This window comes from Globicephala melas, chromosome 7, assembly GCF_963455315.2.
Source record: "Globicephala melas chromosome 7, mGloMel1.2, whole genome shotgun sequence".
Lineage (NCBI taxonomy): Eukaryota > Metazoa > Chordata > Mammalia > Artiodactyla > Delphinidae > Globicephala > Globicephala melas.
In genome coordinates, this window is record NC_083320.1 from 18,409,626 (window position 1) to 18,437,573 (window position 27,948).

The 27,948-nt window shown below is 50.1% G+C and overlaps 1 protein-coding gene across 7 annotated transcripts; it reads left to right on the plus strand.

The window, feature by feature from the left end:
• Positions 1-333: 333 nt before the first annotated feature.
• On the plus strand, positions 334-27,724 carry PTPRN (protein tyrosine phosphatase receptor type N). Of its 7 annotated transcripts, XM_060301807.1 has the most exons (25): positions 334-470; positions 7,733-7,848; positions 9,707-9,757; positions 10,004-10,117; positions 13,222-13,318; positions 13,534-13,704; positions 15,021-15,282; positions 15,367-15,721; positions 16,153-16,284; positions 17,116-17,150; positions 17,839-18,113; positions 18,307-18,393; positions 18,723-18,802; positions 18,972-19,036; positions 19,699-19,917; positions 20,345-20,545; positions 20,646-20,793; positions 20,955-21,028; positions 21,236-21,313; positions 21,426-21,545; positions 22,621-22,787; positions 25,824-25,877; positions 26,510-26,574; positions 26,794-26,867; positions 27,079-27,724. In XM_060301807.1, the coding sequence occupies exons 4-25, from the start codon at positions 10,108-10,110 to the stop codon at positions 27,148-27,150; spliced, it is 2,841 nt and encodes a 946-aa protein (XP_060157790.1). In that variant the 5' UTR covers positions 334-470; positions 7,733-7,848; positions 9,707-9,757; positions 10,004-10,107; the 3' UTR covers positions 27,151-27,724. The 7 variants fall into 7 exon arrangements, with proteins under 7 accessions (XP_060157790.1, XP_060157787.1, XP_060157786.1 ...); XM_060301803.1 differs by lacking the exons at positions 334-470; positions 7,733-7,848 and adding an exon at positions 7,999-8,260; XM_060301806.1 differs by lacking the exons at positions 334-470; positions 7,733-7,848 and adding an exon at positions 8,124-8,260 and having other exon boundaries at positions 9,640-9,757.
• The last annotated feature ends 224 nt before the right edge of the window (positions 27,725-27,948 follow it).

Here is a 27,948-nt window from a genome sequence, read left to right on the forward strand (position 1 = left end):
TGGTAGCGTAAAACCTTACAAGGGAGGGAGTAATCTGATCACTCGTGCTCAGCTCAGCCAGATACCAGAATGTCCTATTTGCAAAGCTTTCTACTTCCCACGGTACTCTCATACTCACACTCTCATACATCAGAGGTGTAAGCATGTGGGCAGATATCAAAATTTAGTTTCTCTAAAGAACTGGGACTTGGCCACACATCTCATCCATTTAAGCAACCCAGGGAAATTAAGTGACTAGTTCTTGATGACCCCGATTCTTGGTCATGCTGCTGTTTTTGCCCTCTCCCCCTCTATTCGTTGTGTTCAGGAATGGACCCAAACCCAACACTAGACCAGTCATATTCATTTGTACCTAGTTCTCATTAAATTGGGCAACCCCTGCTACTCACCCACATTTCCCCCTCATTCATTCCCTCTTTCTTTCCAAGACAGAAAATAGAGAGAAGATGATGAGCATTTTTAAAAGGAAGGTAAGTTTAGTTCTTATCATAGAGGGGCAGGGTATATGATTTGGATCGTATTATTTGATAGAAAATGGGAAGCCATTGAAGGTCTGTTGAGCGAGGGAGTGACACAATGAAAGCTGAGCTTAGGAAGAACAATCTCACATTCCTGTAGAAGGATGCGTTAGGGAGTAGGAGAAAAGTGGCAACATTCTAGAAAGACTGTCGAAATAGTGCAGTGTGCCACACGAGGACCTGAACTTGAGTGAAAGAGGACATATAAGAGGGGTATCTTGAAGGATGAATTAATAGGCCTTGGCAAGTGTTAGGGGTTGAATCCTGTCCCCCCCAAAATTCATAAGTCGAAGTCCTAATCTCCTGGACCTCAGAACATGACCTTATTTGGAAATAGGAGTGTTAACAGATATAATTAGTCAATTTAAGATGAGGTCATTCGGGTGGGCCCTAATCCAGTATGACTAGTATCCTTATAAAAAGGGGAAATTTGGAGACAGACATGCATAGAGGGGAGATGACGTGAAGAGATACAGGGAGAAGACGGCCACCAACAAGCCAAAGAGAGAGGCCTGGAACAGCTCCTTCTAGCCCAAGAAGGAACAAACGCTTATAACACACTGATTTTAGACTTCTAGCCTCCAGAACCGTGAGACAACACATTTCTATTGTTTAAGTTCCCCAGTTTGTGGTACTTTGTTACAGCAGCCCTAGGGAACTAATACAGGTGAGTTTTGTTAGAGATGCTTTGCCTTAGTGAATCATGATGCTGCGCATGGAGCAGGGACATCTGGAGCGTTGGTTGGGGAAGGAAAACGGATGTACTCTTTTTTTTTTTTTTTTTTTGGCTGCATTGGTACTTCGTTGCTGTGTGCGGGCTTTCTCTAGTTGCGGTGACCGGGGGCTACTCTTCATTGTGGTGTGCAGGCTTCTCATTGCAGTGGCTTCTCTTGTTGTGGAGCATGGGCTCTAGGCATGCAGGCTTCTGTAGTTGTGGCATGTGGGCTCAGTGGTTGTGGCTCGTGGGCTCTAGAGCACAGGCTCAGTAGTTGTGGCACACGGGCTTAGTTGCTCCGTTACATGTGGGATCTTCCCGGACCATGGATCGAACCCGTGTCCCCTGAATTGGCAGGTGGATTCTTAACCACTGTGCCACCAGGGAAGTCCCTGGATGTACTCTTAAAGGTTAAAGTCAAAAGCCTATTCAAGGACAACACAACAGCAATTCTCTCCTACATCATTTCTTTTCCCCTGCATGCCTGATTATTTTCATCAATATATTAAGTATGCTGCAATATCTCCTAGATCTAATTTTTTTTCCCTCAACTTCTGTTTCTGGTAATTGTGCACTACGTAATTCATACTATCTCTGACTGCTGAAGACAGCTTGTCTTAGTCTGATTCCTCCCAAAATCAAAGCCTGAAGTAAGGGCTTGCATGGGGGTCATGTAGATTGGGATTAAATTTCAAGATGAGGAGTGAGAGAATGGGAAGGGTGAAACAGAGGGCTTGGAAAGCTATTGAAGGGTGCATTAAGGAGTTATATGCAACTGAGGTAAGTTCTTGTGGGGACTCTCTTAGGCATCATGTACAATGCACCTCAGAACTGTCCTCTGAGACAGAGAAAAGGAAAGTATTTATCCTATGGGCCCATCCCCCACTGGATAAAGGGTTGCACTACAAGATGTTAATTTCCTCATATATCCAGGTTTTTCATGCATGAGAATGTCTGAGCAGAGTCCCAAGGATATCTAATGCTGTGGTAGCAGAGAGGACCCAGGCCAAAAACAAAAGATCTGCAGTGCAGGTAAGGCAGGTGGTATCAGATTACACCTGCATCTAGCTGGTGGCTGTAGTAATGGCTAGAATTAAAAGGTTAACCCAAGAGGATGCAAAATGGGACAATAAATGGTGTCTAATATACCTTAAAAGCTGGATGGAAAAGTATCCAAAATCTTCTTAAAAGCATCAAGGAGGGCTTCCCTGGTGGCGCAGTGGTTGAGAGTCCGCCTGCCGATGCAGGGGACACGGGTTCGTGCCCCGGTCCGGGAAGATCCCACATGCCGCGGAGCGGCTGGGCCCTTGAGCCATGGCCGCTGAGCCTGCGCGTCCGGAGCCTGTGCTCCACAACGGGAGAGGCCACAACAGTGAGAGGCCCGCGTACCGCAAAAAAAAAAAAAGCGTCAAAGAGCTAGCGAAAGAGTGAGGAGTAACTGACTCAGGTCAAGATCCAGGAAAGGAGCAGAATCCAGAGGTGGTAAACCCAATGCTCACAGTTGCTTTGGACTGGGGAAATTCTCCATTTTAAGAAGCAGACAAAAAGCTGATTTAGACAGCCTATGCAGCTAGAGTAGTAGATGTCAGGTCCAGGCCTGTGAAAGGAAGAATTAGAGTAAACTGCTTTCTGTTTTGGTCTGGGACCAAGAAGCTAACTCTAGAAATAAGGGGAAAATGGAAGTCAATCTACCCTTGCTCAGATCGCAGCATGTCCTTGTAATTGTATTAAGGTTATATCAGATTGCTAGTGCTTTTAGGCACCTGCAGAAGTAAATGAAAATCCTCTAAGACCTTAAATTATTTCTACAAAAAATTTCTCAAATACTATAGTCTGCACAATAGATAACAGAAACAGACCCATAGTGATCCAATGATTGCAAAGTAAAACAACTGTGCTTTACTATGTTCAAGCATATCAAAGCCAAAGTGTAACTTTTGACAAGGATCTAGAAACCACAGAAAGTAATATGGAAGATTTTTTAAAAGAATCAAACAAGTCAAAATACATGAGGCAAAAACTGATAGAACTGAAAGGAAAAACAGAAAAATTCACTTGTATAATTGGAGACTTCAACACTCCTCTGTCAGAAATTGATAAATCAAGCAAGCAGAAGTTCAGTAAAGATACAGATGACCTGAGCAGAACAATCATTCTATTTGATCTAATTGACATTTAGAATATACCACCCAACAACAGCACAGTGCACATTCTTCTCAAGCTCACATGGAACATTCATCAAGATAGACCACCATAAAACACACCTTAACAAATTTAAAAGACTAGAAATCATACAGAATACATTCTTAGACCACAATGGAATTAAACTAGAAATCAATAACAAAAAGATAGCTGGAAAATCTCCACATATCTAGAAAACAACACCTTTCTAAACAATCCATGGGCCAAAGAAGAAATCTCAAGAGAAATTTTAAAGTATTTTGAAATAAACAAAAATAAAATATAATTTATCACAATTTGTGGCATGAAGTGAAAACAGTGCTTAGAAGGAAATTTATACAATGAATGCATGCATTAGAAAATAAGAATGATCTAAAATCAATAAACTAAGTTCACACTTTAGGAAACTAGAGAAAGAAGAGCAATTTAAGTTTGAACCAAGCAGAAGAAAACAAATAATTAAAATTAGAGAGAAATCAATAAAATTGAAAACAGGAAAATAATACAGAAATCAATAAAACTCAAAACTGGTTCTTTGAAAAGAAAAAGAATCAAACAGAAATTCTAAAACTTAAAAATGTAAGAACCAAAATTTTAAACTAATTGAATAGGTTTAATAACAGATTAGAGACAGCTGAAAGAGAACTGGTGTACCAGAAGATATGTCACAAGAAACTTAGCCCTTCCCTCCAAAAAATACAAAGAGGCAAATGGTGGAAAATGCAGAAAAAAGGGTAAGAAATCAAGAGGATTCAGTGAGGAGGTCCACTATTCATTTTAATTGAAATCCCAGAAAGAGAAGAGAGAGAATAGGACATAAGCAATATTTTAAAAGATTGTGGCTGAAAATTTTCCAAAACTGTTGAAAGATATCGATCCACTGATTTAAGATTACCAACAAATCTTAAGCAAAATATTATAAAAGTGAGACAGAAAATATGACAAAACTGCAGGAAAACAAAGACAAAGGAAAAATTCTTAAAAGCAGCTGTGAATGTGGTGGAGGAAGGGATTATTTTCAAAGGAGCACCATTTAGTCTAATAATTAAGTCCAAGACAGCAACAACAGAAGCCAGAAGAAAGAGAAATGACTTCTTAAATGTACTGAAGGAAAATAACTGTCATCCTAGAATTCTATAACTAGCAAAATTATCCTTCAAACAGAAGGAGTTCCACTTCTGTCTGGGTTGTAGGAAACTCAAAAGATAAACACTCTCATTCTAACAACCAGAAAATAGCTGGTTTAACTACAGAATCATGTTTTCTTGAGCACATCAGAGGAAATGGTTGGGGGACACAATGAGTCTTCTAGGGTGCTGGAAATGTTCAATTCCTTGACCTGGGTTACATGGGTGTTCATTTTGTGATAATTTATTGAGCTGTTCATTTTTGTCCTATGCATTTTTCTGTTTTTTATATTTCAAAATTTACAAGTTTTTTAAAAAGGAAATAAATGGGGTGAAGTGAGAAAGATGGCAGGGGGAATTGTGGAGGTGAGGAGAAGACTTTCCTGAGTATATCTTATTATATAAGTTTGATTTTTAAACAGCGTAAATATTTTACATATTCTAAAATAAAAGTATATAAAAATAAAAGCAAATTCTAATATTGAAAATGAACAATCTAACCAAATTATATATCAGATTAGTAAAAATGACTACACAAACAAAAGAATTATTTCAAATGACTTTAGAACACCATATTTTGATGGTATATCCCTAGGGATTATAAGGACAAAATAAACTACCCAAAGTCTTAAGTGTATTCACTGTTTTATTAGTAGAGTAATATATATATTATCATTTGTAAATTATTGTATGCCTATGGTAGGATTAAACCGATAAATGATTATGTTAATGTTATGGGAAACCAAATTTTTCAGTATAATAAAGAGATACAAGTATAAAATTAAGAGTTCAGTAAAAATCACAGCTAAATTTTAATTGGAAATATCAGTGTGTGTGTGTATTTGTGACGGTATCTTAATATCCTAGCTCTGTGCACTGAAAGGACCTAGAAGCAACATCAATCACCTCAGTAGCCATTATCACCCCTAGAACCCAGACTGTGGTCTCTAAAGTCAGTTCTTACTAAAAGCTACCAAGTCTCTTTGGAGGAATGACTGCTTCCATGTCTACGGCAAGGAATAAAAAAAATTAACCTGGTACATGTTGGAATGATAGAAAGCAAGGGAGCTTTCAGTGATTAATGGGACGTTTCAAAAGGAAAAAAGAATGAGTTTAAAGGAGCTTTCACTTAATTACTTTAGGACAATTTGAATATTACTGTGATTGACTGATACATATTGAATATATAAAAATCCATACTTCCATAGTAATGCTCAAAGATAAAAAGTCATAACAAATATTTTTTAAAACTTAGGGACTTCCCTGATGGCGCAGTTGTTAAGAATCCACCTGCCAGTGAAGGGGACATGGGTTCGAGCCCTGGTCTGGGAAGATCCCACATGCCGCGGAGCAACTAAGCCCGTGTGCCACAACTACTGAGCCTGCACTCTAGAGCCCACAAGCCACAACTACTGAAGCCCGCTGCCTAGAGTCCACACTCCACAACAAGAGAAGCCACCTCAGTGAGAAGTCCGCGCACCACAACAAAGAGTAGCCCCCCCCCCCCGCTCGCCGCAACTAGAGAAAGCCCGCGCACAGCAACGAAGACCCAGTGCAGCCAAAATAAATAAATAAATAAATGTATTTAAAAAAACACAAAACTTACTTGCCACTCTTGGCGGTAACTATTACACCAACTCATTACTCTGCAAATTAATAGTTAAAGAGAAGAAACTAAGAATGTATGCTACCTTTCCAGTTGGAATTGTATATCAGGATATAACTAAGTGCAGTTGATGAGAGAATGCTCTTCTTTATGAAATAATACCAGCTAACAAATGTTAAAGGAGTGACAGAACTAGAAAATCACATTTTAGTCAAAGATTATCAATGAATGGCAACACCACTAGGTGAAAAGTTGCTGGGGAACTACTTCATGACAGAGATCTCGCTGTCTCTACCTTAAACCAGTGATCAATTATAGCATCACTAACAGTGGGACAACCAGACATTATACACTTCCTGAAATGATGCAATTGGAGTCATACAGCATCACCTGTAAATTTTTTGTTTTTAAAATATTTTTACCTGATCCAGTCAAGACTTAAGTTCTATTTTTCAGGAAATACAGGGGATATGCAGGATATATACAGGGAAAATACAGGGAAACATATCACGAGGAAACAGTCACAAATCCTGAAGGTAGGGAGTTGTAAAGAAAACCTGACCTGGTATCTTCCACAAGAAAATGTCAAAAAATGGGGGGGGGGACGCACTGTTTATGTTAATTTAAAGAGAATTAAGAAACATAACCAAATGCAATGGTGGTCTTTGATTGACTGCTACTTTGAACAAAACAGCTGAAAAAAGGCATTTTTTGGAAACAATTTGAGACATTTGAATATGAACTGAGCATTAAATGATATTCGGGAATTATCGTAAATTTCATTAGGTGTCATAATGGCATTTAGGTTATATGGGAAAATACCTTTATTTCTTGGAAATGCACACTGAAACTTTTGGAAGGGAACTATAATGTCTATTGTTTACTTTTAAGTACTAAAAAGAAGCAAAGATGGCAAAATAATCAATAACTGTTCAGCCTAGGTGATGAGTGTATGAGTACCATGCACCACCATCTTTTTTAATTTTTTTATTTTGGAAAATTTTTATGAACAGCAAGAGAGTAAAGTGATCAATGTTGACCTTTAGAAAGCTCACTCCCAAGCTTATTGGGTGACAAGAATGGAAGCAAAAGACTCGTTAGATGATTACTGCAGTAGTCATCATGAAAGAGAGAGGTCATATGGACTCCATCATATAGAGAGAAGTGGGCTGATGGGAGACATTTTGCAGGCAGAAACCATAGGATTTTGATAGGCTCGAGGTGGAAGAGGGCGAAAGAAAGGCGAGCCAAGGCTAATAACAAAAGCCAATATATATCCAGTGCTTAGTATGTGCCAGTGCAGTGGTTGTTCTAAGTGAGCCATGTGAGTTTAATTCCTGTAAATCTTCACAACCACCTTGTGAGGGAGGCACTGTTGGCACCTCCATTTTACAGATCGAGAAAGTTGGGCACAGAGAGGTCAAGCAACTTGCCCAAAGTTATACCCCTAAGTAGGTGGCATTGCTAGAAGTGGAATCCGAGCACACACGCAAAACCATTCCTGCTCTTAAGGATAACATCTGTACCATTAATTGAGATGCGAAAGAGCACATATTGTATTCACCTGTATGCTCCTCTTCTTAAGGTTTATATGACCCGGCTCACGTATCTTTCTTGGCCCCCACACAACTGGAACCCTTCTCGCCAACCCTGCGACTGGGTGATAGAGGTGGTGGTCCTTGGGGAGAAGCATACGTCAAGGTGAGGCCAAGTGCGAATTCTAGAGAAGCGCCTACTATTTGGGGTAGGAGGGACGGGGTGGGTAGGACCCCCAGTAACACAGTGCTTTTACGCCACGAATGACGCAAATCAACGCAAGAGCCGGGGGTGGAAATGTCGTCACCATCCGCCTGGGGTTGGCGGAGTTGCCGCAAGAGGGGCGTGTAGACCCCGCCTCGGTGGGTGGGGAGTGGCAGGCCCCGCCTCGGCCCCTTTGGCAGGCTCCGGCCGGAGTCGCTGCGGCTCTCACAGCCGAGCGGGAGCGCGGAGCCCGGAAGGATGCGGCGCCCGCGGCGGCCTGGGGGTCCCGGGGGATCTGGGGGTCTCCGGGTGCTCCTCTGCCTGATGCTGCTGGGCAGCCGTCCGGGAGGCTGCAACGCCATTAGCGCCCACGGTCAGGAGGAAATGGGGGGATTGGGGGAGGATGGTGCCGGGAGCAAAACTCGGTGGGGGGCGTGGGGGAAGTGTCACGCAGGTCGCGAGCTCAGGTAGAATGTGTGTGTGGAGTGGGGTAGGGGGAGGCACTGTGAGATGAGGAAGATGAGAGGGCGTCTGCGAGGAAAGGGGCGTAGGCCTGGAGGTGGGGCTGGGAGCTCGGGGGCGGGACCTAAGAGAAGCGGGCTCAGGGGAAGATTGCGGTTTGGGGAGAAGGAATGGGGGTGCATATGGACAGAGGGACCTAGAGACGGGATACAGGACCACAGGAGAAGCAAGTCCCTCCGAGGCGCCAAAAAGTGGCGACAGGAGCTGAGGGATGGAGGAGGGGAGGGAAGAAGAGGGAGCCCTGATCTGCCGGGAGAAGTCGGGGCCGAGAGCTCTGGGGTCCCAGCTTTCCGTACAGTATCAGGCCGAGGGAGGGGCCAGCGTTTCTCTTCAAGCCCAGAGAGGCCGATGGCTGTAATCTGATCTCCGATAAGAGAGGGACAGCTGGGGGAGGGGGCCGAAGAAGGTGAAGAGGGAAGGGTCGTCTCACGTCCCCCTCCCCACGGCCAGGCCTGGTGCTGACTCACGTCTGTGCGGACAGAGACAGTCAGCGCTGACTCACGGGTAGGGGGAGGGTGGGGGCGGGGCGCACGTGGGGGAAGGGGGCAAGCTCGCCGTCTGGCGTTCTTCTTCCCCGCCGGGCTTGGAGGCCAATGCAAGATACTTCCTGTGGCGCCGCGGGTGAGGAGGGTGGAAGATGAAGGCTGGAATGGCGGAGAGGTCACGTCCCTTGGAGACTCCTCACCCTGTTACCCTTCCCTCCCCCATCACTGCTTCCAGGCAAGCCCTCAGCGGCGCCAGGCTCAGAGCTTCAGCACCACGAACCGCCCCAGCAGTACAGGGGCCGCGGACTGCAGGGACAGCGTGGGGAGCATTGCCTTAGAGACACCCCGCCGCTACCCCTTTCCCACACGAAGGGGAAGTGTGCTGGGGTTCCCATCTCTTTTGAGCCCCAGGCCATCATAAGATGCTTGTGGAGATTGGGAAAGGAAAGTCCCCTTTTCCTCAGAATTTGGACAAAAACTACCCCATAGTAATTCTATGAGGGTAGAAGTATCAATATGATTATCCACCATCACGATTCCCATGCACCTGGAGGGCTTCTTCTCCCCATTACTCACTTAAGCTAACAGAGGCTTTTAGGGAAAGAATCCAGACTTGCAGATCTTTAAAATCCAAAGCCAGATCCTGTGCTTTCTTCTCAAGAGGAGGACTCTTCCTCCTCTCCTCCCAGCTTAAAGCCTTCCTTAGAATGAAAGAGTGGATCCCATCTGCTTCCCCCTTTTCTAGCCTGTTCATCCATCTGACCATTCTATGTGTGTGGGTGTCTGAGCCTCTGCTCACCTGTCCTCTACAGGCTGTCTGTTTGACCGCAGACTCTGCTCTCACCTCGAAGTCTGTATTCAGGGTGAGTGAGGCCCAAACATAGGATTTACAAAACAGGGTTGGTGGGGGTGATATATAATAAGAAAGAAGTGGGGTGGGCTGGAAGGGAGAGGGGGAACTGGGCTTGGAGAGAAGCGGGACTGGACTGGAGGAGCAGAGCTCTCTGAAGCCAAGAGAGGAGATTGAGGGAGTGCTGTCTATTTGCAGCCTGGACTTTGGAAGGCCTGTTGTCCAAGCCCCCCCACTGACACCACTTTTGTGCTCTTAGATGGCTTGTTTGGACAATGCCAGGTGGGAGTGGGGCAAGCCCGGCCCCTTTTGCAAGTCACCTCCCCAGTTCTTCAACGCTTACAAGGTGTCCTCCGACAGCTCATGTCCCAAGGTGAGGTCTAGATGCGCTGGAGGAGGGAGACTGTAACTTGGTTAGATAAGGGTGGGGAAGGGAGGGGCCACCTGACTCCAGGATTTCTCTCATGGAACATTCCTATCACACCCACTCTGGAACCTCACCTTCCCAGACCTTACTGGAGAAGGAAGCAAGACAGGAGTGGGGGTGGAACCCTAGAGATAGGCTGTTCACACTTAGACTCTCTGGAGGAATCCAGAGGAGGCTTCTGGAAGACACCACTGGAAGAGGCCAGCATTTATATCTTTAGGACCAACCCACTCTCTGGAACTGACTGAGTACTCCAGGGCCATGAATCCTGGAGTCTTCAGCCAGGAGAATACCCCACTCATCCAATTCACTCATTCAACCAATATTTATTGGGTACTTCTACGTGGCAAACGTAGTTTTAGGTGCTTGGGATATATCAGGGAGTGAAACAAAGATCTCTGCCTACTGGGGTTTACATTCAGGGGTGAAGGGAGGGAATACACTAGAAATTAGAAAACACTAGTATGTTAGAAGGTGATAAGTGCCATGGAGAAAACAATTACAGCAGGATAAAGGGATCAGAAATGGTGAGGTAGGATGCTGTGGTATTAAATTGAGTGGTCAAGATAGACCTTATTGAGACTGAAATTCAAATAAAGACATCAAGGAGGTGGGGATGCTTTCCCAGAAGGTTATCTCAGGGAAGAGTGTTTCGGGTGGCCAGGGAGCTAGATAGAATAAAAGCCCTAAGATAGGAGCGTGAGTTTGAGGAACACCATGGAGAACCCCTCTACAGAGTGGCTCTAAAGGAGTGATGGAGAGGCAGAGTAGAAGATGCAGTCAGGTAGGTAATGAGGGAAGGGATGCTCTGGGATTTTATATGAGAATGTATGGACATTGGCTTTACTCTGAGTAAAAGAGGAAACCATCACAAGGTTTGAGCATAGGGGTGCATGATCTCACTTCTACTTTAAAAAGATCACTCTTGCTGCTGTGTTGAGAATAGAATGTAGGGAGTCAATGGTAGAAACAGAAACACGAAACATTAAAAGCTATCACAGTAACTCATGTAAGAGATGAATAAGCATGGACCAGGGTGGTTGCAGGGAGGTAATGAGAAATGACAGAATTCTGCCTGTATTTTTAAGGTAGTGAGCATGATTTCATGAAATATTGGATAGGGCCATGAAAGAAAGGGAGTAGTCAAGGATGACACCTAGGTTTTATTGCCTGAACAGCTAGGTTGATGTACATGTCATTAATTATGCAGAAGGATCAACTTGGGGAAAGGGGTGTTCAGTTTTGAATACACTGAGTTTAAGATATCCATTCAATAACGTGGGAAGTTGAGTATATAAGATTGGGTTTTAAAAAGGAGAGGTCCGGAGTGGAGATATGAATTTGGGATTCTTTGGCATATAGATGGTAATTAAACCCATGAGGTGAATGAAATAACCAAAAGATTGTGTGTTTATGAAGAAAAGCCCTAAAGAATTCTATTATTAAGAGGACCAGAAGAAGGAGCAGAACCAACAAGCGAGTCTGAGAAGGGAGAGCCAGCAAGGTAGGAGGAAAAACAAGAGTGTATGGTGTCCTAGAAACTAAGTGAAAGTGTATCAAGGAGGAAGGAGTGATCAACAGTGTCAAATGATGGTGGTAGGTTAAGTAAGATGAGATCTGAGAATTGACCCTGGATTTAGATATGCAGAAGCCACTGGTGATCTTGATGAAAGCAGTTTTGGTAGAATAGTTGGGAATAGAATCCTGAATAGAGTGGATAAGAGGGAATGGGAGGAAAAGAACTGGATACAACCAGTATAGATAACACTTTCAAAGAGTCTTGCTACAAAGAAAAGCAAAGAAATGGGGTGATAGCTGGAGGGGACTGTGGGATCAAACAGTATTTTTATAAGATGGGAGAAACTGCATCATGTTTGTATGTGAATGGGAATAATTCAGTAGAGAACAGGAGAAAATGATGATGTAGGAAATAGGGGAGAATTGTGGGGAAGATGTTCTTGAGTAGGTAGTAGGGGATGAAATCTAGTGCTCAAGTAGAGGAATTGGCCTTATACAGGAACACAGATAGTTCATCTAATGTTAATAGGCAAAAAAGCAGGTATAGATCCCAGGATATGAGTTAAGAGCAGTACAGATTATTAATCCAGAAACAAGGAAAAAGGAATGGGGGTGGAGAGTGGGAGATTATCCCTTTAAAAGAGATGACTGACCTTTCCTGAGAGCAGAGTTTCATGGAGGAAAACGGTCAAACAGGAGATCTGCCTCATGATAAGATGATGTTGATGAATGTTTAAAACAGGTGTATAGTGCTTTGGAGTTTTCCAAGCACTTTTATTTTCCTGATTGTACTTAATCTTACTACAGACCCATAAAGTATATATTATTCTCACTTTACAAATAAAGAAAACTAAGGTTCAGGATCAATAAAAAGAAGCTGAGGGCTTCCCTGGTGGTGCAGTGGTTGAGAGACCGCCTGCCGATGCAGGGGACACGGGTTCGTGCCCCGGTCCGGGAAGATCCCACATGCCGCGGAGCGGCTGGGCCCGTGAGCCATGGCCGCTGAGCCTGCGCGTCCGGAGCCTGTGCTCCGCAATGGGAGAGGCCACAGCAGTGAGAGGCTCGCGTACCACAAAAAAAAAAAAAAAAAAAAGCTGAATAATAATATTGATGATGATTATAATAATAGCACTTATTGAAAGCTCCCTATGTGTCAGGTACTATTCTAACCATTTTGTATTGTGTATTTTAATTATCGCAACAATTTTAGGAGGTAAAAACCCTCATTTTTCAGATGAGAGAACTAAGGCTCAGATAGGTTCAGCTAAGGTTACACAATTAGTAAGTGGCAGAGGACTTAAACCCAGTCCCACTGGAAGCAGTCTCACTCCCAAATCTATACCTGAGCGTGGGAAAAGGACAGCTCAAATCACCCACCACATCTCTAGACCCCCTCCACTGTTCCTCTGCCCTGCCAAATTCAATACACTGCTGGGTGGAGGGTGCAGTTTTGATCTACACTGGTCCCTGTTACTGGGCCCTCAGACTTTCCCAAGCCAATCTCAATCTCACCCTATTCTGTTCCCTGGCAGGACTGTCCTGGCACGATGACCTCACCCAGTATGTGATCTCCCAGGAAATGGAGCGCATCCCCAGGCTTCACCCTGCAGAGCCCCATCCAAGGGACAGGTAGGCATCATTTCTCATCAACTCTGTCATAGCAAGGCTGGTGGATCTGTGATCATCCTGATGGACAGAGGGAAATGGGTACAAAGATCAGCAGGCTGGGGCTTGGGTAAAAGAGGTTCTGGAGTAGTCAGTCATCTGACGTGCTCACATGCCCAACGCGAGCTGAGCTCATCCCTGGGGATCCAGCAGAAGGGGGCCATTAAAAACTGTTTTAGGGCTTCCCTGGTGGCGCAGTGGTTGAGAGTCCGCCTGCCGATGCAGGGGACACGGGTTCGTGCCCCGGTCTGCGAGGATCCCACATGCCGCGGAGCGGCTGGGCCCATGAGCCATGGCCTCTGGGCCTGCACATCCGGAGCCCGTGCTCCGCAGCGGAAGAGGCCACAGCGGTGAGAGACCCGCGTACCACAAAACAAAAAAAAAAAAACTGTTTTGTTTTGTGGTTTTTTTGCCTAACAAAGTCTTTTTTTAATTTTTATTGAAGCATAATTGATTTACGGTGTTAAAAACTGTTCTGAAACATTTGGACTTTTGGTATTTTGTTTTTGGTCTGGTTTGTCTTTTAATGAATTCATTTACTCAGCAAAAAATACAGGGTTATACTATGTGCCAATCACTGTGCTACTCTTTACGGATACAAGGTAGGAGAACAAGACAAATTACTTTTTCTCTAGTACTGACATAGGAAAGATATGTTAGCAAAGTTTCACCCACATCAGACTCAGATATGAATCAGATAATGGTAGTACTTGAACTGATTTCTGGGATGCATCAGGAGGTAGAGAGAGTGGAGAAGCTATAATAATTAGTACTACATGGTATTGGCACAGACACATATATAAGTACTTATAAGTACGTGTAAAATTATGTTCCTTTTTACAGTTTCTTAAAAATATACGTGTATCTATGCTTTTTCAAATTCTTTTCCCATTTAGATTGTTTCATAATATTGAGCGGAGTTCCCTGTGCTATACAGTAGGTCCTTGTTGGTTATCTGTTTTAAATATAGCCGTGTGTACAGGACATTTGGTATCTTAAAAGAAGCATCAAAGTAGTCATCATGGAACAAATTAGAATTTTGTCGGACTGAAGTTGTTTAATGTTCAGTTTTGTTACTATGTGGAATTGTATATGGTAGGAGGTACCATCATCTTTTTGTGGTTAGGGGCTCTGAAGGCATCATTCAGACCCTGTAAAGCAGAGGAAAGTAAATGACGGCTTGGGGCTCAGATGATGACACCAGGTGAAGAAGGCAGAGTGGGGCAGGGGGAACAGAGTGAGAGCGCACAGTACTGAGTGTTTGAATGCGTACCTGGGGACATGCCCACAGGGACAGTGTGGCAAGCTGCAGACACAGTTCATCTAGAGCGGTTCCCAGCTGCCTTCCCCTTCTCCTGTTCTCCCCTCTCCATCCCTAGCCTCACGCTTCCAGCTCTGCGGCTGTGTTTCAGGGATCCAGGCATGCTTACCAGGGAGGCAATGACCTCTGCCCCAGGCTTGGCCCTCTGGCCCTTCCCCATGCTACTGTCTCCTCGCCTGAGGCTGCCTCATCTCTTAAGAGAGCAGGCTCATTCTATGCTAAGCCTGGACCCACCATCTCTGCCTCGTAGGCTCTATACACCCTCCCCCACACGACCAACACACACACACACACACACACACACACACGCATAAACACACACACACACTTTGCTTTCCTCCCCAGATCTGGCTTGGCGCCCAGGAGACCGGGTCCCGCTGGGGAGCTGCTTTTACAGGGCATCCCCACTGGCTCCGCCCTTGCTCCCCAGCATCGGCTTCCTCGACCTCCAGTAGGTAGGGGTGGAGCTGGGGCAGGCTCCCCCCTCTCCCCTTTGCAGGCTGAGCTGCTGCCCCCTCTCCTGGAGCATCTGCTGCTGCCCCCGCAGCCTCCCCACCCTGCCCTGAGTTATGAACCTGCCCTGCTGCAGCCCTACTTGTTCCATCAGGTGAGCCCTGGACCTCCGCCCCACTGCAACCCCAGTCCCCCAGCCCTGATGTCTGCTCTCATCCGAATCTCTGGTTTCCCACAGTTTGGCTCCCGCGATGGCCCCCGGAGCTCAGAGAGCTCCCCAGGAATGGTCAGTGTTGGCCCCCTGCCCAGAGCTGAACCCCCAGCCCTCTTCAGCAGAACTGCCTCCAAGGGCACGTTCGGGGCTCACCCTGGCCGTTCCTATGGGGACCCTCCAGGGCCTCCGCCTGCTCAGCTTCTCCAGGAGTCAGGGCTGCTCTACCTGGCCCAGGAGCCACAAGTGCCCAGCAGGGCCAGGGCACCAAGGCTGCCAGAGCAAGGGGGCAGCAGCCAGGCAGATGACTCCTCAGAAGGCTATGAGGAGGAAGGACTAGAGGGTCGCAGGGAGAAGCCTCCTTCCCCAGAAGAGCAGCCAGGTAACAGAGTCCGCAGCATCCGCTCCCTGCCTGTGGGGCTGCTTTCTGGGAGGTGGGGCGGGGAGGGTCCTTCCTGACTACCCACGCATTTGTTAATTTGTCCTTAAAGTCACCTGCACACTCAGCTCATGTCTACCGACCACCTGCTCTATGCCAGGCACTAGGTAGGCAGTGGGGATACAGTGGGGGCAGTAGAGTTGACATGACTCTTCTTCAGCTGGGGGATCAAGGAGTCCCTGCTGGGCCTGAAGTTTGGTCTTGACACAGGAAGCTCTTTCCCCCAAAGTGTGGACAAGGGTGGGAAGGGGAGGGCATCAGTGTCCTGGTGTTTGAAAAGTTCTTAAATGTACCACCGGTCCCCCCCACCCCCAAATGCATCCCACAAGTTCATCTTGGCACCAGCCCTAAGCTCCGTGTCTGGCTCCCTGCAGATGTGACTCTGCAGAGGCTGGCAGCTGTGCTGGCGGGCTACGGGATGGAGCTCCGTCAGCTGACTCCTGAGCAGCTCTCCACCCTCTCCACCCTGCTGCGGCTGCTGCCCAAGGCTGCAGGCCGAAACCTGGGTGAGTGTCCAGGCAGAGAGACTACCAGCCCCGTGGAGGCCCCATGCCCCACTTCTCAAGACCACAGCAAGCAACCTAGAGGGAAAGGGCCAAGGTCAGGGGAGGGAGTTCTTTTGAGACATGGAGTCATTGCCAGCCAAGGGCAGGGAGCAAGGGGTGGGGTGATGAGCCGAGGAGTTAGAGCAGGAAAGGACTGGAGGATGGAAGCAATGGGAAAAGAAGCCAACAGGGGGTGTGAGCCGGGACCAGGAGGCACGGAGAAAGCTGGGCGGAAGATAATGAGGACCTAAGGAGGGGCATGGCCACTAAAAAGGAGAAGCCAATGATTGATGGGCAGAGGGAGGACTGAGCAGAGAATAGCTTTGAGAGGTGTGGCCAATAACAGAGGGAGGAGTTGATAAAACAATGAATTAGGGCTTCCCTGGTGGCGCAGTGGTTGAGAGTCCGCCTGCCGATGCAGGGGACACGGGTTCGTGCCCCGGTCCGGGAAGATCCCACATGCCGTGGAGCGGCTGGGCCCGTGAGCCATGGCCGCTGAGCCTGCGCGTCTGGAGCCTGTGCTCCGCAACAGGAGAGGCCACAACAGTGAGAGGCCCGCGTACCGCAAAAAAAAAAAAAAAAAAAAAAAAACAATGAATTATAAGGCAGATGCACAGAGGCATGAGGCCATGCTTAGGACGACACCAGCGATAGGGTCTTGGTTACTGACGCGGGGAAAGAGGCCACAGCAAATGTAACAGGCTCAGGGCCTCTGGCCTTTTCTCCCACCTGCGTTGTGTGGACCTTGGCCTTGGCCCTTTGCCCAGAGTCTTGTTTTTCCTGTCTCTGCAGGAGGGGTTGTAAACATTGGAGCTGACATCAAGAAAGTGAGTTTGTGACACCTGCCTGACCCATAAGTGCCCAACGGCAGCAAACCCCTTGACTGAAATCTAAATCAGGACCAGGACCCAGAATCTGTATCCTCCAAGCCCTCATTTTGGTGGAACTGAGGCCCAGAGGCTGCAAGTCATTGTTTAAGGTCTCACCTCAAGTTGAAGGCAGAGCTGGGACCAGAAGCTAGAATTCTTGATTCACTGCTTTTTTACACTACAGTCATCTCAGACCACACTCTGAGGGTCCCTAGGGGAAGCGGGGGGACGCGAGCAGGCGGGCTCCTGACTGCCCTGCGGCTTGAGGCACTCTATCCGTTTCACATGTTGGATTTCTAAGATTGTGTGGCTAAACAAAAGTCGAAAAACCACGGCCTGCCTGTTTGTCTTCTCCCCTAACCCCAACTTTCCTCACTCCGGAGCTTCTCCCCACTCCAGCCCCATCCTGTGGATTATTACTGATCATGAATAATCACTCATTCAGTCCTTTTTTCATTCATTCATTCATCCACTTGGCTCACTTTCCTGGATGCCCTCTCTGTGCCCAGTGCTGACCTGGGCCTGGGGATAGAAAGAGAAACATGTCCTAAGCACCCCTGTGGGAGCTCAGCGTCCACAGTGTGGACCCCCTCCCCCCGACCCCTCCACCGTTAGAGACCATACCTCCGTCCTCTCTTCTAAACAGACAATGGAGGAGCAGGTGCAGGGCGCAGACGCAGCGGAGCCTCCACCGCCCACGCCGTCCCTGCCCGGATCCCCCACTGCTGGTCCCACCTCCAGTAAAGCCCAGCAGGAGCTGAGCTCTGGATCCTCTGAGCCCCCCAAAGCTGCCGGCCCCCCTGCCACGCCCATCCTGCGAGAGGAGAAAAGTCCACCGGGCCAGAGCCAGCCCACGGCGGCAGGGCAGCCCTCGGCTAGGCCATCAGCAGAGGAATATGGCTACATTGTCACTGACCAGAAGTAAGGGCTCCAGCCTGGGGCAGCCTCCTGGTCCCTTGGGTGTTGGGCTGGCCCACCTGGCAGGAAGCAGAGAGCAGAAGTTCAGATGTGGAGTAGACACGGGGCTGGGCTGCTCTGCACCCCTGGAGGTTGTTTCAAGGAAGTGGCCTAGAGGGTCCCCACTTTCCTTCCTCTGCCGGCTCCCCACCTCCAGGCCCCTGAGTCTGGCTGCAGGAGTGAAGCTTCTGGAGATCCTGGCTGAGCATGTGCACATGTCCTCGGGCAGCTTCATCAACATCAGGTGGGGCTGTATCTGGCTGGGGCAGCAGGGATCTAGCAGGTAGCTTGAAGCGGGAGGTGGCTGGAGGGGCTCAGGGTAGGAGGGGAAGACAAACTGTGAGTAAGGGGCCAAGGTCGGGTCAAAGATGTTTCCAGCTGCACTGAAGGTACAGCCACACCCAGCCCTGCTGCTGGCCCCATGCAGTATCTTCCCAGCCTCAAACACCCCTGTATGGCATCTCTGATTGGTTTTAGCCCCATTCTCTAACAGGGAGAGGGCCAGAGAGGACCTCTCATTTTGAATCTGGCGTCTGTGGTGGGTGAGGCAGTAACATACCTCCTATTCGGCAGTGTCGTGGGACCAGCCCTTACCTTCCGCATCCGGCACAATGAACAGAACCTGTCTTTGGCTGACGTGACCAAGCAAGCTGGTAAGTACTCCTTGACCCCAGCCTGAGTTGTATATATCCAGGCCTGTGGCTGGTGCTCCCCTTGAAATATTCCCAGCCCACATGGACCCTGCCTGCCACCTGGCATAGCATGACATGGGGTGGAGACCACATGGGGCTGGACAGAATCTGACCTACATCCTCCCTGCAGGGATGGTGAAGTCTGAACTGGAAGCACAGACAGGGCTCCAGATCTTGCAGACAGGCGTGGGACAGGTATGAGATAACTGAAGGATCAATCAAAGCCCCAGAGGGCTCATGTTGCCCACAAGAAATGCAGGCAAACAACAGGAGAATAGGAGCTGAGATCTGTCTGGCTGGTCCCCCAGCTTTGCCAAAGCAGCCCTCCCCCGTGCAGTTTTCTTTCTGACCAGCAGATGGCCCCAGCAGCTCCTCCCTGCAGGTCCAGTCTTCTCTCCGAAGTCAGCTTACTTGGAAGAATCACCTGAGATGACCATAGCTGTCCATAGATGTTCTAGAGCAAAGTCTCAAATTCCAAGGGAAAACATGACACAGAAAGGACACTGAACTCAAAATATGCTTCTATTCTGCATCCAACACTGATGCCTCACATTCTACTCTTTGATCCCTTGGGTCTCTCTATACTTCTCTGTATCCATTTTTAAATGCAAAAACTCCTAGGGAGGGTCACCCACTAAGTCTCTGGCAGTGCAACGTGGTTGAGTTGCCTCAATGGGGATTGAGAAGGAAGATCTTCGGCCTCCCCAAGTCCTTCTGCCTGTACCGCCATGCCCCTGCCTCCCAGCTTTGCCCCAGGAGATATCCTAGCAGGGAGTGGGCCATGGGACGGGGGTGGGGAGCAGCTCCTAAGTCTCCCCACACCACTGCCCCCCTTGATTCTAGCCTTGTTCCCACAGAGGGAGGAGGCAGCCGCCGTCCTTCCCCGACCGGCCCACGGCACCTCTCCCATGCGCTCCATGCTGCTTACTCTGGTGGCCCTGGTGGGTGTGGCCGGGTTGCTCGTGGCTCTGGCAGTGGCCCTGTGTGCACGGCAGCGTGTGCGGCAGCGGGACAAGGAGCGCCTGGCCGCGCTGGGACCCGAGGGCGCCCACGGTGACACTACCTTTGAGTACCAGGTGTGCAGCCCCAGACGCTTGTTGATGAGAGGGAGTGGAAGGGGCTCGGGAGTCGGGGTCTCGCCTGGGATGAGGGTGGGGAGCTGGATGTCCAGGCAGGGGCTGGAGAAGCCGCAGTGGGAGTGCTGCAGGGCCATTTTGAATGGATGGGAACTGAGAGCAGATGGTTGCTGAAGTTCTCCCCAGTGCTGTGATTTGGGGGGGCTCTAGGCTTCTGCTCTGTGACACCCGAGGTTGTCATAGGCACCAGCCAAGCAGAACAGCCCCGAAAAGGATGAGAGCCATGGCAGAAGACCCTCCCCCAGAGGAAATGGGTTTCATTCAAAAGCAGTCAAGGACAAGCCTAGGGACTCTACTGAACTGAGCCCAGGACCCTGTGGGGAAGGATTCAGGAGACCTTGGACCCTGCCCCATCCTTCTTCCGCAGGACCTGTGCCGCCAGCACATGGCCACAAAGTCCCTGTTCAGCCGGGCAGAGGGTCCACCGGAGCCCTCTCGGGTGAGCAGCGTGTCCTCGCAGTTTAGTGATGCGGCTCAGGCCAGCCCCAGCTCCCACAGCAGCACACCGTCCTGGTGCGAGGAGCCCGCCCAGGCCAACATGGACATCTCCACGGGACACATGATTCTGGTCAGGACAGGGCATCGGCCCAGAGTGGGTGAGGGGACCGGACGGTGGGAGGGGCAGGGCTGGCAGTGGGGGCCAGCGCCAGGCTGTGGTGTCCCTGCAGGCGTACATGGAGGACCACCTGCGGAACCGGGACCGCTTGGCCAAGGAGTGGAGGGCCCTGTGTGCCTACCAGGCGGAGCCCAACACCTGTGCCACCGCCCAGGGGGAGGGCAACATCAAAAAGAACCGCAACCCTGACTTCCTGCCCTGTGAGTGAGTCCTGCTGACCCGCCGGCCCCAGCCCTCTGTCTGCTGGGAGCTCTGGAGGGCTTGGGGGCGGGGCCGGGCTCCTGGCTCAAGCTGAGTGGCAGAGGTGCCAGGACCCCAATGACTGGAGGGGCTTCTGGGGTGGGATGCGGGGTCTGTGCAGATGACCACGCACGCATCAAGCTGAAGGTGGAGAGCAGCCCTTCTCGGAGCGATTACATCAACGCCAGCCCCATTGTGAGTGGCCCCTACCCCCTCCCCGTTTTCATCCTGCCCCCATAGACTCCATTTCCCCACCCAAGGCCCCAGAATTGTGAGCCTGATATCCTAGCATGGAAATGGGGCTTCTCAGCCTCCCCCAGAACCTGGCCCGCTCCCTTTGACCGAGCCTCTCCATGGTGGCATTTCCCATTCTGGCTCACGATGTATCTTTCCCGTCCCCAGATTGAGCACGACCCTCGGATGCCAGCCTACATAGCCACACAGGGCCCACTGTCACATACCATCTCAGACTTCTGGCAGGTGGGCTTTTGGAGGGAGGGCTTTTCCAGGGAGTAGGCGCCCTTGTGGCCAGCCAGGGCCAGCCAGGTCCCAGGGAGGTTAGAATGGAGCTTACCTGGGTCTCTGTTCCTAGATGGTGTGGGAGAGTGGCTGCACCGTCATTGTCATGCTGACCCCGCTGGTGGAGGATGGTGTCAAGCAGTGTGACCGCTACTGGCCAGATGAGGGCTCCTCCCTCTACCATGTATATGAGGTCAGCTGGACCCCGCGGCCAGGAGACGATGGGGGTGGAGAAAATGGATGGTGCAACACTCATGCATGTGTGAACATATGTGTATATAAACATGTGCATACACATATTCACATACATGCATATACATGTGTGTATGTGTGTGTCCAGTCTAGGGCCAAAAAGCACTTGTAAGGACCTATGATGAAAGGTACAGATAGATATAAAGCTATAAAACCACTGAAACTAAGGTAAGAAGCTAAGAGTCAGGAGTACAGTTTTGAGACAGGGAAGATAAGTATACTCAAAGGCCAAGATTGAGACCTACTTTTATTGAGCCTAACTTAGATCTGAGTTTCCTGGAGGCCAAAGCAAAGAAAGAAATGCCACCAGTCACATATATTGCTTATTTAAAACAGAAACAAACTTTTTCATTAGGAGAAAAGTTAGGTAGGGGGGAACTGGGCAGCGGCAAAGCAAGGGAAGGAGCAACATTCCTGACAAATGGGAGGTGACACCCCCCCCCCAATAAAACAAGAGACATTAATTGCACACGTCCAGTTTCTCATGAGCACTGGATAGCAGTTTTGCATCATCAGGTAAGCACGCAACAGTCTTTTTAAGTTTTAAAAATTGGTCTTGCTTGTGGTTAAAGAAAAAAATCAAATGAAAATATAGAATTTTATCAAAGTTTACGGTGTGTGTAGCACAGACACTTTGCTAGTCTCTGTGCAGAACAGGAAGGAGAAACTTTGAATTCAAGAGGCTCACAATATTGGGAATTCCCTCGCGGTCCAGTGGTGCTTTCACTGCCCTGGGCCTGGGTTTGATCCCTGGGGGATCTAAGATCCCTCAAGCCACGGGGCTCAGCCAAAACAAACAAATGAAAACTCACAATAGTTGTGTCTAGATGAAAAAGCCACCAGTTGTCCTGAGCAGTCCATAAGTGACACAAACAGCTAGAGTTCTTGGGGACAGCTGGAACAGTTGGGGTGGGCGGTTGGGTGAGCTTCCTGGAGGATTTAGAATCTGGCCTGGGAGGCCGGGAGGATTTGGAGATGCCCTGCCGCGCTCAGGCCTGCACCCCCCTCCTCCGCAGGTGAACCTCGTGTCGGAGCACATCTGGTGCGAGGACTTCCTGGTGCGGAGCTTCTACCTGAAGAACGTGCAGACCCAGGAGACGCGCACGCTCACGCAGTTCCACTTCCTCAGCTGGCCGGCAGAGGGCACCCCGGCCTCCACCCGGCCCCTGCTGGACTTCCGCAGGTGAGCGCCCCAGCGCCTGGGCGGTGGGGCGGCCCGGGGGAGGCTCCGAGGAGCCGGGGAGAGAGCTGCACAGGAGCAAGGGCCCGGGAGCTAGGCTCCCTTACCTTCCGCCAATCCATCAGGTCCTCCTAGGGCCCCAGGTCAGGTGAGGCAGATCCTCTAGCCTGACCTGGAGCCTCGGCCTCAGGTCCACTGGTGCCCCCTGCTAGACACCCCAAACCAGGACTGACTCTGACCTCCTGGACCCCGTTCCAGACACCACCCCCCAAACCAGAACTGACGCTCTGTCTCGCTGTGCCCATTCCTCCACTGCTGTAGTCCAGCCCCTGTCTGCTCTCTCTCTGCTGGCCAGCTGTCTCCTCCCTCTCTCTTGCACTCTTTTTCTCCCTGCCTCTCCATGTCCGGTGCTTTCTCCGTAACCCCATTCCCCCCAAGAAGGGCTCACTTTGTTTCTAGCTCTCTCCCTCTCCTCGGTCCCTGCTGCCTGTTTCCTCCTGTCCTGTGCTTCCAGGTGGCCAGCACTAGTCTGTGTGTCTGCTGTCCCCTCCCTGTCTCTCACTCCCTCCTGCCATCCCCCTTCTTTATCCCTCTGTGTCTCTTTGCCTCTATTTTTCTTTCCCTTTGTCTTTCCCTCTCTTTCCCTCCCTTCCTTCCCTCTTTTCTCTCCCCCCCTCCCTCCCCCGCCCACCTCTTTCTCCATCACTGTGTCTCGAAGTCTGACTCACTCTTCCCCTCCATCCACGTTTCCCCCTCTCTCCACCTCTCCCTGTTCCTTCTCCCTGCTCTGTTTCCTCCACCTCCCTCCCATGTCTGCCTATTTACTCTGCCTCTCTTTGTCTCTGTCTCCCCCCACCATCTCTCATTCTCTACATGGCTCTATCTCTCCCTGGCTCTATCTCCCCTCACTGTCCCCTCCCTCCTCCCTCTCTCTCTCTCTCTCTCTCTCTCACGGCTGCCAGTGTCATTTTTGTGATCTGCAGCTAGTATTCTCACTCCAGTTGCATAGTCACAAAAGTGATCATTGGCAGGTGTGGCCGCTGCATGGACAGGACATGAGGACGTGTGGGCCCAGGGACCACCCTGAAGGCTGCTGGGAGAGCCGGGGGCTGGGGAGACTCAGGCAAGGGGCAAATACTATCAAAGGGAGTGCGGGAGGATCTCTGGATTCTTGGGGACTCAGTGGAACCAGGTAGGGGCTGGGACAGGAGGCTAACAGGGTGACCTGCCCTGTTCTGATGCTGAAACCGTGACCAGGCCAGGCCTCCAGCATCCCCTGCCTGTCCCCTCCCTAGACAGGTGGCTGAGAAGTCTGCTGCCAAGGCTGGGGCCTCACCCACACTGTGGCGGCTTCCTGCTTCTCTGCCCCTTGCCAGGCTGGCCTGAGGTCTCTAGGCGCTAGGCAGAGAGCAGAGGAGCAGAGCCCGCGGGGGCGGGGGGCAGTTGAGGGAGGAACCTGGGGATAGTTTCTGAGCCTCAGGACAATGGTTTCTAACTGGGGTCCCCGGGGCCTGAGGCACAGGCTTCTCAAAAGCAACGCTAGGGGCATCAGAGCTATTTTTTTTGTTTTCCACATTTTAAAAATCTTTATAGAACTAGTGCATGGACCTGTTTTAAGGCTGCACAGGTTAGCCAAAAGGTTATATTTCTTTGCTTTAGGCTGGGATTATGTAAACTCGTTGGCATTAGACACCCAGAACAAATTAATTGCTGCTTAATAAATATAGTTTGGTGAAGGTCCACCAGAGGCAAGGCAAAATAATTCTTTAAGTCCTAGAAAGTGACTCTGAGCAAGTTCCTTGACTTCTGTCCGTTTTCTTACCTGTGAAATGAGAATGATGACCCATACTTTAGGGGTTGTTACAAAAGTCAGTAGCATAAAGTCTGTAAAATCTGCTTTAAGTGCTTGGCACGTAGTAAGGGCTCTATTAATTCTAAGTACTGTTTCTTATCATTATTATTAAATGATTGGGAACCACTGTGGCAACTTCTGTTCAACCCCAGCCCTGATATACCAGCCAATATGCTAGAAAACCATGTGGACTCCTGGAAAACCTTTCAAAGTCACCTGGCCCCTGCAAGCCTTGAGGAACCAGATGGAGGACCACTAAGTTCCAAGCTTCCCCTGAAGTACTCTAATAACCCCTCAGAAGGTCCTCCCTTGCCCTGGCCCATTGGAGGTATCAGAAATCTGCAAGTGACTCTCAAAGCAGGAATGTCATAAGGGACAAGGGCAGGTTAGACTGGGCCACTGAGAGGGGAAGAAACCCCCTGCTCATTGCTGAGCTGCTGTGATCAGGGCAGAAGAGTCGGAGGTCCAGGTGGACCAAGTCTGAATATGACCCAACTACGGAGCACCAGTGTGGAGGCAAGACTTATCCAGGGAGACAGGCGCAGCATCATATTCAGAGCGGAGGTGCTGTCCTCCCCTCGCCAGAGGAACTCTGTGCCCAGGGCTACTACCCGACCTCACTGCTGGTGAGGACCACAGGAAGCCTGGGTGGCGAGCGGAATACCTTGGGCAGTTGTAGGGGCAGAGCAAGGATGTGGCAAGATTGACACCCTTGAAGTCACCAGAAAGCCCATCCTCCCTGAACTTCTGGCGGAGGTGGCTGTTAATATCATGTCTTATTATTAATCATACTATCATTTAATGAGCACCTACTGTGTGCCAGGTACTGCACTTAGTTCTTTACATGGATTATTTCACATAATCATAGTAAGAACCCTAAGAAGGAGGTTACTACTCTTATCATCCCCACTTTACAGGTAATAAAACTGAGGCTCAAAGAGGTTAAATCCGTTGTTCCAGGTACACAGCTTGGGAACATAGCTCATAAGTGATGAGGCAAGCCCAGTGCCACCTACACTATCTCTGGTTCTTTGCCTCCAGCCCTGACTCCTGTCTCCAGCCCTCTTCCCTCCTCTGCCATTGGCATGTGGGGAGAAAAGGAAGAAAGAGAGGCCCTCAGGTGTGTGTTTCGGTTCCCCTTTCCCTCTGCTGGTGCCCCCTGACCTCACGCCCATTTCTTATTGCAGGAAGGTGAACAAGTGCTACCGGGGCCGCTCCTGCCCCATCATTGTGCACTGCAGGTGCGTTCAGGGGGGCTGGGGTGGGGATGGAAGGGGACAGGACAGCCAGGCCAGAGGGCCCTGAGGTGGGGCATTCCTGGTTCCCACCCCCTCTCTGGTCCTGCTCCCTCAGCCCACCTCCCAAGCACACCGCCTGCCTGTCCCCTGGATGCCAGCAAACCACAGCCCATGGGCCAAATTCAGCATACCATCTGTTTTCTTAATGGCCCGTGAGCTAAGAATGATGTTCCTATTTTTAAACAGTTGAAGGAAAAAAAAAAACGTTTGACAGAGACTATACGTGGCCCACAAAGTTGAAAATATTTACCATCTTATCATTTACATAAGAAGTTTGCTGAATGAAAGCCTGGCCAGAGGCTGGAGAAAGCTATTCCCTCTTGCTGCCTCTGCCTCAGGGCAGAGCCAGGGCTATCCTTTTCGGTTAGCTCACTGCCCAAGAGACACCCCATGGGTCACAGGCTCCCCACTCGAGGCCCAATTCCCAGGACCCAGGGGCTATGACCGTTCCCTCATCCTCCACTCACTCATCCCACCCCCAGCCCCAGCTAACCCTAACAGCTCCACCAGTCTCCCCCTCTCCTCCCGGTTCCTGCTGGGTCCCAGACTCAGCCTGTCACCATCTCCTCTTTCAGTGACGGTGCAGGAAGGACTGGCACCTACATCCTCATCGACATGGTACTGAACCGCATGGCAAAAGGTGACGACCCCCTCCTCCCCGGCCACAGCTCGCCCACAGCCCAGCCTCTGATTAGCGTCTCCCCAGCCCCTGGGATCACAGGAGTTCGTAGAGGGCAGGTTGCCACACCCCCAGGCTTTCTCCAGTCCTGCAAGCCTCCCACCCCAGGATGCCCTAGGCTTTTGGGGTCCTACCCTCCTCTGGACACCCCCTGAGCAGCCCCGTGCTCCCCCTACCCAGGAGTGAAGGAGATTGACATCGCTGCCACCCTGGAGCATGTCCGTGACCAGCGGCCTGGTCTCGTCCGCTCCAAGGTAACCGTTCCTCCCTCCACCCACCTTAGCCACCACCCTTCCCCAACCAAAGTGGCAGCAGCCGGCCTCTCCTGCCTGCCTCCATACCCCTCCCCCGGGAGGGCTCCCTCCCCCCCACCCCACAAGTGACCTCCCCAAAGCATCCTCCACCCCCAGGGCAGGAGCAGAGGCCAGGACCCCCCATGACCCTCCTCCCCCTGCCCTTCCCCAGGACCAGTTTGAATTTGCCCTGACAGCTGTGGCGGAGGAGGTGAATGCCATCCTTAAGGCCCTGCCCCAGTGAGACCCTTGGGGCCCCTCCGTGGGCAGCCCAGCCTCTGCTCCCTCTTTGCTATGTGAGCATCTGTGTACTCACTCCTCACTTCCCCACCTGCCACCTTGGCCCCTCTTGGGCATGTCTAGCCCTTCCAAGAGGAGCATGTAAAGAAGGGGAAGTGGGAAGGGGCACACCGGGAGCCCTGGCATCAGTCCCGTGGGGGAGCTGGCAGCTGGCCAGGAGGAGAGGAAATCAACCATTCCACCCCAGAGCCTCCTCCTGCCTGAGTTCCCTGGCCCCCATTTCCCACCACTCTGGATGCTCCCAATATGTCTGTGTGGACGCCCTCCACCCTCCGGTGTGGCTAGAATGGGGCGGAGGGGCCACCATGTCCAGCTCTTCCTGTTCTCCCAGCCCCTGCTGCCCGCTGACCTGCCTCCACGACCCACACTCTGGCCCTTGCCCTTCCTACGCCCTCCCCCGGCCCTCCCGCCGCCACATGCCACTCAACTCTCTCCCCCTGGCACAAGAGAACATTTCTAGAAAAATCTACTTTTGTATCAATGTGAATAAAGTTAGTGTGTCGTGTGTGCAGCTGCAACCCGGACTCCTACGCGTTTCTGTCTGCTCTGCTTCCAGACTCCAGCCCCGGCCTCAGCCTGGAGCCGGGCCCTGCTGCCTTTCTCAGGAGATGCAGAGAGGGTGATGGGAGGGCCAGGCTGCCAAGTCACGCTCTCCAAGGCTCGAATGGTAGCTAATAACAATTAGGCAGTGGTTTTTTTATGCTGTGCTCCCTATGTGGCTGGCAGTCTCCAAGGTGCTTTA

What these genes read in the sequence shown, in the direction of transcription:
- PTPRN (XM_060301803.1), top strand. Translation starts at nt 8,146, where the DNA reads ATGCGGCGCCCGCGGCGGCCTGGGGGTCCCGGGGGATCTGGGGGTCTC. An exon ending in TGCAGACAGGCGTGGGACAG is followed by an intron (nt 19,037 to 19,698) that starts GTATGAGATAAC and finishes TTGTTCCCACAG; the next exon opens with AGGGAGGAGGCAGCCGCCGT. An exon ending in CTGGTCTCGTCCGCTCCAAG is followed by an intron (nt 26,868 to 27,078) that starts GTAACCGTTCCT and finishes GCCCTTCCCCAG; the next exon opens with GACCAGTTTGAATTTGCCCT.